The 16,301-nt window shown below is 38.2% G+C and overlaps 1 protein-coding gene across 1 annotated transcript in view; it reads right to left on the reverse strand.

The window, feature by feature from the left end:
- Positions 1-15,930, reverse strand: part of TYR (tyrosinase) — a 55,415-nt gene extending 39,485 nt beyond the window's left edge. Inside the window, exons 1-2 of the mRNA XM_027744611.2 lie at positions 15,008-15,930; positions 5,186-5,402 (exon numbers count right to left, since the gene is read on the reverse strand). Of these exons, the coding sequence (XP_027600412.2) occupies positions 5,186-5,402; positions 15,008-15,850 (1,060 nt within the window). The 5' untranslated portion in view covers positions 15,851-15,930. The remainder of the gene's footprint in view (positions 1-5,185; positions 5,403-15,007) is intronic.
- Positions 15,931-16,301: the final 371 nt, after the last annotated feature.

The raw sequence follows: 16,301 nt of genomic DNA on the forward strand, positions 1-16,301 counted from the left end.
GATAAGATCACCCAGGAGCCTCTAAACACTTCCAGCTCTCTCAGCTGCTCCTCATAACACTTGTCTCCAGACCTTCACCACCTTTGTTGTCCTTCTCTGGACTCAAGGAAGGCTCTGTGGAGAGATCTGGGCAGGCTGTATTGATGGGCTGAGGACAATTGTATGAGGTGCAACCAGGCGAAGTGCTGGTTCACAACATGAGTGCTACAGGTTTGGGGAAGAGTGGCTGAAAAGCTGCCCAATGAAAAAGGAACTTGAGGTGCTGGCCAACAGCAGCTGAACATGGGAGCTAGGGGTGTTTGTCTGGAAAAAAGGAGGCTCAGGAAGGAACTTCTCACTCTCTACAACTACCTGAAAGAAGGCTGAAACAAAGTGAGAGCTGGTCTCTTCTTGCAGGTTACAAGCAACAGGATAAGAAGAAACAACCTCAAGGTGCCTCAGAGGAGATTTTGATGAGAGTTTAGGCAACATTTCTCCACAAAAGAGTGGTCTGGCATTGGAACAGGCTGTCCAGGGAAGTAGTCAAAACACCATCCCTGGAAGTCTTTAAAAAACATGGGGATATGGCACTTGGGAATATAGTTTAATAGTGAAAATGTCAGGTTAACCATTGGACTTGGTGATCTTAGAAGTCGTTTCCAGTCTTAACAATTCTATGACTTTATCGTTTAGTGGTGGACTTGGCAATGTTAGGTTTATGGTTGGACTCATTGATCTTAAAGGTTTTTCCAACGTAAATTCTATGTTTCTCTATCCGAGTCAAATTGAATAATATACTTGTCCCATTCTCCCTGGGTATGATTTTGTTCTTTAATAAAGCTTTCGCATTTTAGAAAAGCTCAGGTCAGGTAGATGCATCTACTTTAAAATAGGAGGGAAAATATAAGAATTTTAAGGCCGTATCCTTGCAGATCTTTATAGTTAGTAATGTTCTTCTAGCTTATGTTCATGGATTTTTTCTACCATTGACAAATTCACAGAAAACTTTTCAGGGTTAGATCCTACATATTTTCTTAAGCAGTGTTATTACTGTAATCCCTCTAGAGTGAGGTAGCTACAAGATCCACAGAATTTGATCTAGGGGACTAGAGTAAATGAAAGTTTGTGATTATCTAATTTAGACCATGTCACGATCTACTTTTTTTTCTTGTAGAGTTTCAATGTGGTCTGTGGTGAATAGTCTTTCTAGTTCTCTAGTAGTGATTCTTTGCAACTTGACAGCACTTTCTCAGTGTGCAGCATAAATTTACCTAGAGTTTGAGGTTCGAGCTGGGTGAGGAATGTTGGCTGTAGACAGAAACTTTTTCAATTAGAAGTTTTCTGTTGGCAAACTTCATTTTGAGAAATCTTTCTTCATTAGCTGTATGGATCACTGTGAAAATACTGAGGAAAGATTTCCAGATCAAAATCTCTCATTTCAGAAAAAAAAAAAAGGAAAATGTCCTATTAGAATGAAATTAAATTTTGAAATGTTTGATGTTTTATTCCATTATTTCATGACAGAATAGCAGTAACAATACATAATTGTGACAGACAAAGGAATGCTATGACATGGCTTGGCTTGATACCATTTTTCATGAGTTAATTCATGCATAATGAAAGTGATGTAGAGTTGAAGAATATTTTTTAATGTTCTTTTGCACTTTGTGCAAAACTTAGAAGGCACTGATTTTCATTTGAAGTTGCCATGAATAAACTAGTTTCAACTGTAGAATCTGTTCATAAAGAAAAAGAAATTCTAAGTTTTTCAGCCATCTCTTAGTCTTAGGAAGTAGCATTCAAGATGTCACGCCAAAACTGAACTGAACAAGAATCCAAACTATTTAATTTGCAGTTAGCTATTCCATTTCTGATCTTACCTGATGCTTTTAAACTAGGCTGATTTTCTGTTCTCTTGTATCCATGACGTTTCCAATGAAGCCAACACTGTTCCCCAGTTAGGACCATGAATTAACAAATCCTATTTAAAATAATTGCTTCCAGGGGCAAAGTGCAAACTCTTTTTAATCTGTTTTTCATTCAATGCAGAATCTGGCCTGCCCCAGAGTGAGAGGACAACTCATGTGCTCGACCTCATAGGGGTGTTGTTTTACTGAAAACACTGACCTTTGCTGTTTATGACTGTTGTGACGTAAATTCTTCAGTGTCATAATTTCTGTCTCTGTAGTAGCATTTTATGTTAGTCAAACAGAGATTCAGCCTGTGTTGTTGTGATCTGCTCATAACGATGCTGAAACTGATGCCTTAAGCCCCTAATGTTTTCTTTTATTTTTCTAATATTTGTAAGACTTGTAGGAATTGTAGGTTTTAAAAAGCAGAAACCCCTTTGTCCCTTGTTCCTTTCCCTTGTTTACGCATTCCCTAAACCTCTTACCCCATTCTATGTTCCCATATCGAACCTACCCCTGAATTCAGTAGCAATGTTTTGTCTTCTGTCAAGGCAAAGGCCTAGATTGTTTGGAGAACAGCATATCAAGGCCTAAACCACGGAATACGGTCAAAAATTAGGTAAATATGTACCCTTTGTGCTCTGATGAAGTTGAAGGTGATGAAGTAAGTGGTCCCAAAAAGACCCCAGACCCAATTCTCAGGGGGAGGGCCCGGGGCGGACCAGAGGAAGGGCCAAAGGGTGGACACATCTGGGATTGGATGGATAATGTTATAAAATGTAACCTCTCGGGCATGGCTGGCGCACGCGTCTATATCACCTACTGCCTTGGCAAATAAACCCTTCCTTATCTCACCCCTAATTAACTCCTCCGGAGATTTTTTTCAGCACCAAAATACACGGCAACAAAACTTACGACTTTGAAAGATAAAAGTTTTAGTCTTTATGCTCTTCCATTCTTCAGTGCACTGGAACAAAGTTTTGCCGAGAAGGGGATCTCCTATGTGAACACAGGTGTTTTCCATTACAGAACTGAAACCGAGGAGTAAATCTAACATTGGTGTAAATCAGGAACTGCTAAATTACAGCCGTTGGCTTGGTTCCAATCACCTTTCACATACCCAGAGTAATTTTAATAAAGTCAAAGGACTTACTTTGGATTTTCTTTGGATCTAAAAGAGATTAGAATTTGACCTTAGGTGTATCAGCACAAAATTGTGCAAGTAAGTAAAGAAGGACTGAAAAGCTTTTTGTTTAGAAAAGGAACAAAATATTAGGAACTATAACGTGTTAACAGGTTTGTAAGAATACTGTAATGCAGAAATGGGCCCTGACGCAATAAATGTAAGTGGTCAATTTAAGCTTGGCATCTGTACACAACAAAAAATTAAACAGGTCATTTGTAAGAAAGTAACTAATACAATATGAGGGGGTTTTGGCAGTAAAATTTGTTTTAAAACTTTTCACCATCTTTTTCAACATTAGCCATGAATTCTTGACTTCGAATGGCAGTTCAGTATCCTGTTAGCTAAACAAGTTAGTTGACAGAAAAGTTTGTGTTCCTGTGGTGTAAAGATGAGTGTTGAAATAATTCAGGTTAAAAAAATAAAATAAAAAACTCCCACAGACTGTGTCATTACTTTTGCTTACAATATCAGTAATATGATGGTAGATTCTCAGAATCTCATGACTTATTTACTTAAATTCCTTTTTCTCTACTCCTACTTCACTCTTTGCATTTGTTCACATACTTTATGGAGTAAAATGTAAGTGGACCTCTACTTAATTATGTCACCTTTTTCTTCCCATATTTCATGTTGTTTCCCTTTTCAAGGACAGAAAGCACAGCTATGTCCAGAGATGGAGTCAAATATTGTCTAGATTCTTCCTTGGCTGAAGCAGGCAAGTTCCAAATTTCTGGCCATTTTAGAAAGAAACTGGCTCACTTTTCCCATGAAAGCTTTATGGTGTTCCACATAACATTATGACTAAGACTGGATATATCAAAAGCTTTGCTTTCTTAGAATTACAGTATGGTTGGGGTTGGAAGGGACCTTAAAGATCATCTTGTTTCAACCCCTCTACCATGGACAGGGATGCCACCCACTAGATCAAGTTGCTCAGGGCCCCATCCAACCTAATCTTTAACACTTCCAGAGATGGGGCATCTACAATTTCTCTGGGCAACCTGTTCCAGTGCCTCACCATTCTCTGAGTAAAGAATTCCTTCCTAACATCTAATCTAAACCTTCACTCTTTCAGTTTAAAACCATTACCCCTCGTCCTGTCATTATTTGCCTATATAAAAAATCCCTCTCCCTCCTTTTTATAAGCCTCCTTAAGGTACTGGAAGGCTGCAATAAGATCTCCCTGAAGCCTTCACTTCTCCAGGCTGGACAATTTCAGCTCTCTCAGCCTGCCTCCATAGGAGAGTTGCTCCATCCCTCTGATCATCTTCATGGCACTTTTCTTATCCTCACTCCTACTCCTATATTGCATTGTTATGCCCTTATAGCGTTCCTTGCAAGCCAAAATCTCTGGGACATCAAAAGTAGATCATATTAGATTCAGCTGATATATGTTGCTGTAGAAATATTTATTTATAAATATGTTATCCTTGCTTATTAGTAATTTTACCAGATTCAAAAGAGTTTAGTAGACAGAAAACTGAGAATTTCTTTCCATAAAGAACTGTTTACTAGTAAATTAGGAAAATTCAAAACAGGTTGCATAGTGATATAATTAAGATAACTAAATTATCTTGGAAATTATACTAATGTTCAGTTTTGAGGGCTAACTTATAATAATCCCTGTTCCTCAGAGTTTAGGGAGAGGTCTGCTATGGAGTTCACAGTGGAAGGATGTAAATATAACATGCCAACTGTCAGCATCCTCTTTCACCCTTGTTGTCCAGCCTGGTCCCTGGAAGACTGTGAATTCCCGGGCAAACCTTTGATATGGCCATGGTTGTGCATGGTTATGCACAAGCAGATTATTAAATGACCTCCTTTTCTGCAGTGGTGTATTTTTTTGCTGTGCCTGGTGCTGACTGTAGAAGGAGACAGTATCTCCTAACAGATTGATTTAATGTCTGATCTATTCTATAGTTTATAGTTTCTTATCAAATGCCTTTAATGTGGTTCTTTCTGTTGCTATTCCAGGTGAAAGCATAACTTTTTCTTTCTTTTTGAGTTATTCTTCATGGAGCCAGTTCAAACCACTCAGAGTTTAAAGACTCTAGCCCTAGAGAGAATCAATTTAGAGATGACAATGGCATAATGGAATGAAACATGTTACCTTCCAGAGTGTTTCGGAAACTGTAATTGGCCATTTTATCCATGGATCCAGATTCATACTGAGTCAGTGACAGGCAAAATTCAACATCAGCTGAGGATGGGAGCCTTGGGGTCCTTGATTTATCGTTGTTCCCAGGATTTCGCCTTATAGGCCCCTCGCTTGTGGCATTGCATAAAGCCTGTTGGCTGTTGTAATCTTCAGACCGAGTACAAATTACCTGTATAAAACACTTTCTATTAGAAGACTTGCAATGAAAAAATATAAAAACAAAAGAGATACTTTGATTGATTTTTTTTTAAGAGCAAAGAAAATGTATACTATAATAAGTTTGTTTCAAGAATATATATTATTTTTTATATTTTCTCTGTATGATTTTAATATAAGATGGTTATTTCTTAGAAAACACCCCTCTACTACAATGCATGTTTTGAAGAAATACACTAGTCTGTATCTGAAACTACCCATGTGGACTAAGTCATCAAACCTCATTTATGCTCTTGAAAACTCACTGAGGCTAAATTCGGTGTTACCTACCAATGCAGCAGGATGTAGAGTTGAATTTGCTGCTGCAACTGCTAAATGGAGGCTCTTTGGTTTCAACAGACTACTGAACAAAGCCATAATCACAGATTTTTCTCCCCACACAGTAAGAGGAGGAATTGTTGACTTGAAATATGAGAAAAAATCTTTTATTATGAAAATATCTGTCTGTGCTTTGTCAGTCTAATGTCAGCTTACTTTCATTATATCTCAATGATGCTACATGTACAAAATGGAAAAAGTTGCTGCCGTACTTTCTAGAAATGTTCTGGAGATGAACATATACCACCAACTGAAATACTGTAATAATGACTATTAGGAAAGGATCTTAAACAGAGAGATGAATACAGATATAAAATACTGTCCAAATCCAGCATAATTGACATAAGTTTTCTCAGTTCACAGGTAAAGTCCAGTTACAATGGCATAACAAGTCATTATTTGTCAGATGATCTGTAGAAGCCGTCAGTCCGGTTTGAGACTCCTGGTAGAGCAAGATAGTTCAACGTAACTTCAAATGGTAGCCAACTAATTTTATCTGAGCCAAACTTCTTCATATTTGTCATAGGTTAAAAGTGTCCACACAGACTGTAAGTTCCACTAAGATGCTGCTCAATATCTTTTTAAGGCATAGTAATTTATTTGTAACCTAATGATGTGGGTCTTCTAATCACCACGAGGTTTTTCTTGTAGCTCTCACAGCATTCCCTGCTTGGCAGAGAAGTGATCAAAATGAGAGCAAGGATTTTTTTTTCCATATTCTGGTATAATAAATCTACAGAGAATTACCACAAGGACTAACTCCTATTTCTACTTTATATTCAGAACTTGCCTGACATGGAGTCAGGATGGAGGATGGTGAAAAATATAATGACACAATGACAAGCAGAAAATGAGATCGAGAGTTTAGTGGGAGTGTATATTGGTAGAGTTGGTGGGTATATGTAAATGAAACAGAGCAACAGTGGCTCAAAATACAGAACAACAAGTTGTTCTGTATCCCTAGCAGGTGAAGCTAAGGCTCTGAAACAAACTCACTGTCTATTGTTTTGCTTTTCTTCTGAAAAAAACACCAAAACAAGTCAAACTTTAAAGCACCAGAGATCCCTTCAAAACACAGGACTCTGCTGTTAGGAAGTAATTGATGTGGTTAATGAGGTAACTGATGTGGTTAATAAGAAGTTTGTGTCGAGAAAGAACAGGTCTCATTAGTGAGTGAGACATCATAGGGGAGAAAACGCCTAAGACTGAAACCTCAACTTCTTTTATCCTGAAGGTATAGTTCTATTTCATGGACTGGAACAATGGACAAGAAGGTGGGTGAAAACAACCATGTCTGCTTTGAATGAAGTGGAAGAGTATGAGATCCTCTGTTAATGAAGGAAGTGAGTGGGAGATTCATTTCACTGGTACTAGCCATGTACAAATCGCCAGATTGAAGTAACACTTTAGGACGACCTCTGAAGTCAGGAGAGAGAGAGACGTCTTCTGAGTGTGATTTAGCCCTCCCATACCAGATGTCTGGTAGGTGAGATGTACTTACCTCTAGGGGTGCCTGACTCTCTTCATTGACTTAGTCAGTGAAATAAAATGAGTAAAAAAATCGATGCAGAAACTGTCTCTGGACTGCAGTTAGCAAGGGGAGCAAAATTAAGTGTTCAACTTGATGCTCTGCTTCTATATTAGCATGGGATGAATTGCACCCTGGAGGCATGGACGTGCCTCTGAAGAGAGAGGCAAAGGCAAGTTGCTTTGCTGATGAACTAACTTTTGAATAAGTAGAAGGAGATTAAATGAATCCTTTTGTATGTGATTTGACAAAAATTTCACAGAAAATGTTTGATGAAGATGGTGATATAACATAGAGTTCTTAAGAATCTGGAGTTCTTAAACGATAAATTTTCTATGAATATGAATATAATGAAAAAATTATTCTCATCTTTTTTGCGGTAGATAAGAAAGCTTATCAGAGAAATTTATCCCCAGAGACTGTTCTATTAGCTGAAATCTGCCCTAGTTTGTTAAAGCTACTGAGGTGCCCTTGCAGGCTGTAGGTAGTTGTCCAACAGAGAGTTTCATGTGTACATGACCCCCAGAAGCTCACCAAGTGGGTCAAGATTGTACTTCTAAAAGGAATTGAAGTCAGGACTCTGCCTCTAAGGAGTATCTTCTAAGAATCCCCACCAATAAGCGAGGGGTAGTGACAGGGAGAGACCTACAGTTATAAACACAAAACATAGATACTGTGTTGTTTTTATGATTGATTTGTATTACTGAAAGAGTTTATTCCCATTAGAAGGAAAAGAGGGGGATGATTCAGAAGATCCTTTAGTAATTTCTTTGTTTATAAAAATGCACCATCCTGTGTCCCTAGAAGTGCATTAGTGAAGAAGGCAAATGTGCCTTGGCTGGTGAAGCTCAACCTGTTTCCCAGTTGTGACTTGACTCAGAAACTACGTATATGTGGATTTTCTATTTAACTTTCTCTCCTATGGGCTTTATCTAGGTTCATATCTTCTGGGTTCTCTGCCCTGCCATCTCCTATCTTTCATCCTTTTCCCACAGCCCTGGGGATATATCCCCATTGTGTCTTAAAAAAGGAATCACATGCTGTCTTCAACACTGGGTTCTCAGGTATTTAGACAGAGAATCTTAAAGCATGTGCTCAAATATATCTCTAAACAAAGGAACTTTCCCCCTTTGTTCTATTTATCCATTTCAGTGGGACTTAATGTAACTGTTAATGTCATGAGGCTTATAAATTGTTAGAGTGCTATTTTTTTTTTTTTTTTCATTTATGTCTCAGTGTAGCCCTCCTTAACTATCTGACTAATCAAATTCATCCTAAACAGAAACCAGGTGCTACAAGGCAGTTGATAAGTCACGGTCAAGCACCAGGAATGAAAATGCTTGTCTGTAACCTTCTGCTATTTTTTTTCTGAGCCAGAAATTAAGGTCTGGTCATAAAATTAACAAGGATACTTTCCAGTAAGATTTAACTTAAGTGATATTAATTATGGGTCTATCCTGAAACTATAACTTACTCTTTTAAGTGATAAGTGTAAGTGATAACACAGATCAGTCAAATAGTTCTTTCTGAATATAATCTGCATACAGCATAGATAAAATAGGTCACACCATTGCCTTCTTTTTGTTCAGCAGGAATACTTTCTACTAGAAAGGTGTTGGTTTAAAATATGATTTTCTATTCCCTTTCAGAACCATCCTGAGCAAATTTCTCAGTTCGCCTTGGACAAAGTTTAAAATTACAACTGCATCTGCCTTCACAAATTCGCCAGCTCCAGGGAAACTTAGGAAGATACTCAGAGGAAAAGCTTATGTAAGCAGTGAGCAGACCAAATGCCAGTAGATGGCAGTCCAGAATATGCAGTATTGCATCTGGACCTTGTAGCACCCAGCAAAAAATATCCTTCTGTGCATTGCAGGGAAGATCTTGAGCACAGCTCTTTGGAGTGTTTCTTAGAAAACAGACTGTGAAGGCTACTGTCTCATGCCTTTGGCAAATGGGAAGTCCTTTTGCCTTTTGCTTTGCAATTGCTTGCACAGATCAGCCCCCGTGACAAAATAAAGTGAAATGCATTACAGGAATCTTCAGTGATGTTCAGTCCTTTCTCTGCTGTTTTTAAATTCAAAACTGTGGAGTGGTTTGTGACAAATTCCTTGGGGTTATTTTTTGCTTATTAGATCTCAAGGGCATTCAGTACTATTGAATACTGTACAATTCAATAATATGTGCCTGAACACTTGCAAAAAGGAGATTTTCTGTGTTATTGAAATTACAAAGTGATCTGAAATTCCTTAGTTTGTTGGGGCAGCACAGATGCTCAAAGGGCTTGTTCACACCTCTGCTTCCTTTATAACTGATCCCTTGCTCTGCTTCTCTCCTGAGATCACCGAGCAGAGACCTGCTCCCCTCCAGAAACTGTATCAGCATATTTTCATAGTGTTGTGTTCCAGATTAAACAGCAGAAAAGAACCACTTCAGACTAAAGCTAGAGCAACCACTTGACTTGCCGATGTATGCCAGACACAGACATGTGATGTGGGCACTTCATGGCCTTCCTTGACACATGTCTATGTCTCTGTTTGTCCTACATGAAGTCTGGACTCCAGATAACCTGCAACAGAAGAAACCGTATTTTGGGACCTTGCTTTTATAACTGGAGCTTTGAAAGATGCTGGATCTATAGCAGAGCAAAAAATTTTTAAGAGATTCTGCATATTTGTATCTGATTCTTCATGTAGTGCTGAATATTGGCAGGAATAGAAAGGTAAAACAGGCAGAGGACTGAACAAAAATAAGAAAATTTGGAAAGCAAAGATTTGAAGAAATTCTAAGAAACATCTTGTGCAAGGATACGATAATTATCTTTCTTTCCCTTACAGCACATTCATTAAATGGAGGAGCTGTGAAACTCAAGCTAAAAGGAAGTGAGACAAACATGAAGTGACAGCACTGAAACAAACCCGGGCCCTTCAAGCTATTTTCTCAGCCTTCAGTAAAAGCTGGCTGAGTTTCATCTTTTTACTTGAAGGCAGCCCAGAACTGAGGGGTAACCTATACCCTGTTCAGCACCTCAAAATGGTGCTGGGCTGGAGTAGAAAACTCTGTTAACAATTACTGCTGAAGTATTCATTAACACTTATTGGTTTGACAGACCACGATTCCCTGCTCTCCAGCTGTCTCCAACTGCTGCTGTTTCAATGTCTGCCATGAAATCACTCAGACACATCTCTCTACGGAGAGATGGTAGGCTTCTTTTTCTACTAAATTATTAACAAAACTCAACTTTTCTGTAATTCATTAGTTACTAATTTATACAGCTCTGAAAGTGTATATTATTTATCTTTTATATTACATGACTCATTACATGAGCAAGCATGGCTGTACACTAGCGAATGGTCAAGTAACCACAGACCAAACTCCACTGTCATCCACTTGTGATCCTGTGGACAGTGAATTACAGGGACATAGAGAGGCTGAGGATACCTGAGTGGCTGCTCCTGCTGTGCACAGATCCTGATAACCCCGCACTGTGGTACTGAGGTGGCATGTGAAGAGGTACCTCTTTCTAATAGGAAATGTTCCAAATTTATAATCCATGGAAGCATATCATTAGAGACTAATCTTCATAAACTCTTCCTTTATAGCTACTTGCTCCATTTGGGCTGTTGCTTTTTAATGTTCCAGCCTGTAGTTGGCACCAAAACCTATTAAGTTGCAATAAAAAATAAAGTCATCGAGTTCATGTGATCCTCAGGTGTCCACAAGCAGATGGATATAAGATTTTGGTTGATTTAAGTACCAAGAAGTGCTGGCTTCTGGTGTTAGTATTTTTAAAAATTTCCTGAAGTTTTTAAAGATGGATGTAAAATAATGCTTCAAATGATGCTGTCAGACTATTTAATGCAGCAATTGTATTCAGCAATATAGCTCCCTTATAAACTGTACTTAGAATTAAAAAACTACATCTGAATAGCTGATATTCATATTTCTTATGAAGTCATAATTTCAGATAATGGATCTAAAGTGCTGTCACTGTTAGTTCAGGAGCATTATATCAATTTTCTATTTGTGTAACTTGTTTCTCTTTTGTAGTAGCTTTGTTTTAGTGTAAGTAGTTCTGCAGGGTGATATGAAATGAAGTGCTAAGGGAAATTTTCCAGTTGTTTCTTGCAACAAAGAATTGGCTGCAGGCTTACACCAACACATCCAAGAGCAGCCAGCTCTCCACATTATGCAATTGCTTCTCTCAGGTCTTAGGAGAGACAAAATACAAGGGGCTGAAGTTGGTGGTGTTGCCTCCGTATCACACTAGAAAACTAAAACAGCACTTATATTCTCCAGCTTTATTTTCTTCATCTTATGTCTAGCACACCATGGGGATTCCCAAACCTTTATGTTAACTACCAGCAGAAAGATTCTGCTTTTATTTGCAGAGGATTTTTATACATTTGCAACTCCACTGATTTCAGTTATTCTCAAAATTAATTCTGGTACAGAGGAGAGAAGAGTTTCACCTCCTACTATTTAGAATCATAGAACAGTTTTGGTTGGAAAGGACCTTTAAAGGTCAGCCAATCCAACCCCCTGCCATAGGCAGGGACATTTGCAACTAGATTTTTTTTTTTATCAAATCAATTATCTTGATTAATTGTAGAAAAGGGTACTAAAACAAAACACAAAAAATATTGAAAATGTCATGAAAGATCTCCAGTTCCCATATAGTTTTCTGTTAATTCAACATGGAATTGCAAAAATTGGTAAAACATTAGTATGTCTCATGCAGTCCTAATGCTGAATGCAACACTTGAATCATCATAAACAAGTACTTGAAAACATGAAAAAATCCTTCCCACATATGCTACCACATGAGGCAATCAAACAAAACCAGTAAAGGTTCCTGATAGTCTTGCTGATAAAAAAGATGCAGGAATAAGAAGTGTCACTTAAATGACAAACATGAGAAAAATGTGGATGGATAATTCACTCAGCTAAGTGATAACAGCAGCATGTTGAAGAAAAACTAAGGTGAAAGCAAGAATTTCAGCATGTATCCATGGGTATCCATGTTACCATGGCAACTCCTCAGTGGAATAAAGTATTTTCTCCTTTCTTTGAGATTAAAAAAAAGAAAAGGGATGCTGTTCTGCAAATAGATACTTTACCTTTTTTAAAAATAAATCTATAACCATTTCCTAACATAGCAGGCATTGTTTTGTTGTGCTTTGGAAAGACACTTAAAATTCTAAAAAGGATACCATATTATTGATTTCATTTGCCCTCTTTTTATTTTGAATGCTTGTTAAAGCCTAAATTCCTTCACATTTCTGAATCCTCCTCTTTTTTTTTTTTTTTTTTTTTTTCCCAATCATGCTGTTTAGCCACAGAGCTTGGATAATCAGTGTATTCTGAAGCAGATCTGTGGTTCTTTTCCGATTTAAGCTAAGGCTATTTTTGTTCCCTTTTGATTTTCTGGAGTGATATTCTGATCTCTTACTTTGTGCTACTTGAAGGAACTGTATTGACTGCTATTCTCTACTAAGCAATTGTTTAAATTTGGATTCAAAGCTTATAAAGAAATATCAGTGTCTATTTTACCTTTACTCCAAATTCACTGACTGAAAATGCAGATCTGTTCCATCTCTTTTATTCTTTCTCTAGATAAGACGATAGAGCTATACATAGAAGATGTTAAAGTGGGCTAATACCCTTTGAAGGTAAAGTTATCATGGGCTTATTTTGGAAAGTTTGATAAAAGTGTAACATTTCCAAAAGTGGCTGAAAAACATAGGTGGTAAACATTTTCAGAAATTACTTGGAAAACTTCAGCAAAGGACTTAGGTGCTCTCAGCTACATACACTGACACTGAACATGTTTTAAACATAGTACATTTTTTTAATATTGTACTCATCAGAGTTATAGAAAAATATCACTTAAAGCAACTTGTTTCATAACAAATTCTTTATTTTCAGAATATATTAGTGAGAAGTTATGAAACTGACTGTTTCAAAAATTTATTAATTGTTACTCATAAATTTTCTGGGTACTTATTACTAGGATGGGAAAATCTTAAGTATCTGGATAGGATTAATAAAACCTTTGGAAAAAAAATGAGCTATCTGACACCTCCATCTGCTAGTAACTTGCTGATTCCTTTGTACTACCTACCTCCTCCTACCTTGGTTGTCTCATCCAATATACTGTATTTATAGCTCCACTTGACACATGTAACCCATGCAATTCTGGTTTCATTTAATCCACTCTAACATTTGTACCTTTGTCACATAGCCTTTTATTCAGCTCAGTGCAGAACAGCATCAGAACTACTTCTTTCTGATAATGCAATCTAATTAAGTTAGTAGAGTTCATCCAGATTCAAGTTGTTAGAAATGAGCAGAGTCTTAGAAAATGGGATGAAAATATGTGTTTGTACCTGTATCTATTTTGTGACTATGCCTACTCTGGTAAATTAAATATGCCCAGGAAATTTCCCAGGCACTGAGGACAAACGACATAAAATAATCCATGTCTATGTCAGTAAAATCATTTTAGTGTCCCAAACGTGGTGTCTGTATGCAAATATTCTCCTGGGAAAGGTTCCTGAAAAGCACCTGTTTGGGGGAGAAAAAGGCATGCCAGACAATAGCCTAAAATAATTCTGTTGAATAGTTCTGCTTGAATTTAGAGGTATATACATGGCCTGTATTATTCAGAGAGTACAAAACAAGACTAAATACAGCACAACTAGTCCAGTTAACCCAGTTGGCTGCTGTTTTGTAATGCCAGAATATCCCAGAGCTACTTGAATTTGTGTCTCTTTCCGTTAAATCACTGAAACTGTCCAACCTTCATTTGGGCTGTTGCTACAGAAATAAATAGAACAAGGATAGATTTAGACAGCATAATCATAGACTTCAGCGCCAGAAGCAACTGTTGCTATTGTCATGATGGAGTGTGTCTATCGACGCTAATAGACCTTTGTCACTGTATTTTAGGTGATGTAGCAGTAATAAGCAAGAGACAAAAAAATCTAGAAGCTCTCAGTGTTAGAACAGCACGCTATAGTTCAGCTGTATAAGACCTTTATCACTTATGTATATATGTAATTTCACTTTGTTTTACAGCTAATTTGTTTTACAGCTACAGTACTTTTAAGTTGCAGGCACTATTGTATTTACCTCTTAGTTCCTTTGAGCAACAGAGATTATTTCTTGTATTTTTTTGAACTACTGATGTGAATTACACAGCTGGTTCTTCTGTCCTCTAAAGATTTAGTTTACTTGTTTGTTTAAAGTTGAAAGCAGATTAGTTTAATTTGATAGTTTTTAACTCGGATGGAGGAATTCACTGGGAGAGGGTTAGCGAAAACCCTGTACTTCAATTTCTATCACTCTGTCATCCATTGTTTTGCAATGGTTTTGTGCAAGAAATTTTTGTACATAAGTCCTGCTTTTTCTGACCTGACTGCTGCACCAGACCCAAACCTATTTAACCTGCTAAAGGCTATGTTTGGACACAAAGGCATAATTTTCCTCCTTCCACTTTACCTTTGGGTTCTTAATTAAGCAACCTAAATCCTTCTAAATGAAGATTATGTCCACATAAAATCTAATTTGTTTTCTGGTATTGCTTATCTGGTATCCCTAGATACATCTAAGGGAATGCAGCGTGGCTAACCTCCCACCTTGTGCACATCACCTAAGTACCTAACATCGGATGGGATAATTCTCTTCCCCTTCCCTTGGCCTGTTCTTACCTGCCACGAGGAGAAAATTGATGCTAGGCTGAGTAAATTAGGGTTGGTGGGATGTCTGCCACCCATGTATTCATCAGTGCAAACCCCACAGTCCTCTGCATCTCGCCAGTCCCAGTAGGGGATGGTGAAGTTCTCGTCACCCGTTATCTTCTGGATCTGACGTTCCCACATCAGCAGAAAGGCCCGATGCCAAGGCAGAAAACCAGGGGCTTCATGGGCAAAATCAATGTCCCGCCACACATTGGACCCACCTAAGAGTGTGTCTCGAGAGGCATAATAATGCATCCACACAAAGACATCATACACATTGATGTCTCTGAACATGGGGTTGGAGCCATTGTTCATCTGAGCATACGTGCCAGTAGCAATAACGTAGTCCTGGCTAGGGATGTTCTTTGCCAAGTTAAGGTAGGCAAGAAATTTGTTCTTCTCACTGATAGTGAGCTGGAAGATGTTTCTTCTTGTTCTCAGTTGCCTTTCCGTGCAGTTGAGCCCTGAGAAACCAAACTTGCACTCTCCACAATTGAATCCCATGAAGTTGCCTTCACATCTACATGTCCGGTTGTAAAATACAGAGGGCCAGTCCTCTCTGTCATCCACACCTGAAAAAGGGAACTGTGGTCCTAGTGGAGCCTGAGAGAGAAGGATGTTCTGGCAGGACCCTCTGCTGGAAAGCTCCCCACAAGGGGATCCATCTCCATCCCAGGGGGGACAGCACTCCTTCCTCAGCAAACTTTGGGTGTTTGCACAGACTCTGGGGAACTGTCCCGTGGACGGCTGAAGGATGACCAGCAGAAAACCCATGGCAAATAGCAGCATAGTGACAGAGCAGCAGGAGAGCATCCGTGTTATGCTTCAGTGCATGGAATGTTCCCTGTGACCCCTCCAAAATCCTGGGTGTGAAAGAAATTCCTTCCCCTCTGCCAGGAATGCTTCACTGCTGACTTCTGGTACAGTCCTCCAATATCCTTCCCCATTCCTACCCAAGATGCATTTACACACAAAATACACTTCAGGGTTAATCTGATTATCACATGTTTTAAGTGAAAGCCAAGTGACTTTTTCCCACCCCCCACAAGTTTCAAAATACAGGCATTTATTATAAACTTTCATCTTCTGCCTAGCACATGATTGCTTTCCTCAGGCAATTGGAGAGGAAGTAAAATTAAAGTTTGGACACAGATACAATTGTAAGTTCTTTGAATTCCTTCTTTGATTATATGCTTTAGAATAAATGGATGATTAAAAAAAAAAGAACTAGAAGAATATGATCAGTTTTGATTAGCTATATGGG

This window comes from Pipra filicauda, unplaced genomic scaffold (assembly GCF_003945595.2).
Source record: "Pipra filicauda isolate LSUMZ 115617 unplaced genomic scaffold, ASM394559v2 scaffold141_size4267151_pilon, whole genome shotgun sequence".
In the NCBI taxonomy this organism is placed as follows: domain Eukaryota; kingdom Metazoa; phylum Chordata; class Aves; order Passeriformes; family Pipridae; genus Pipra; species Pipra filicauda.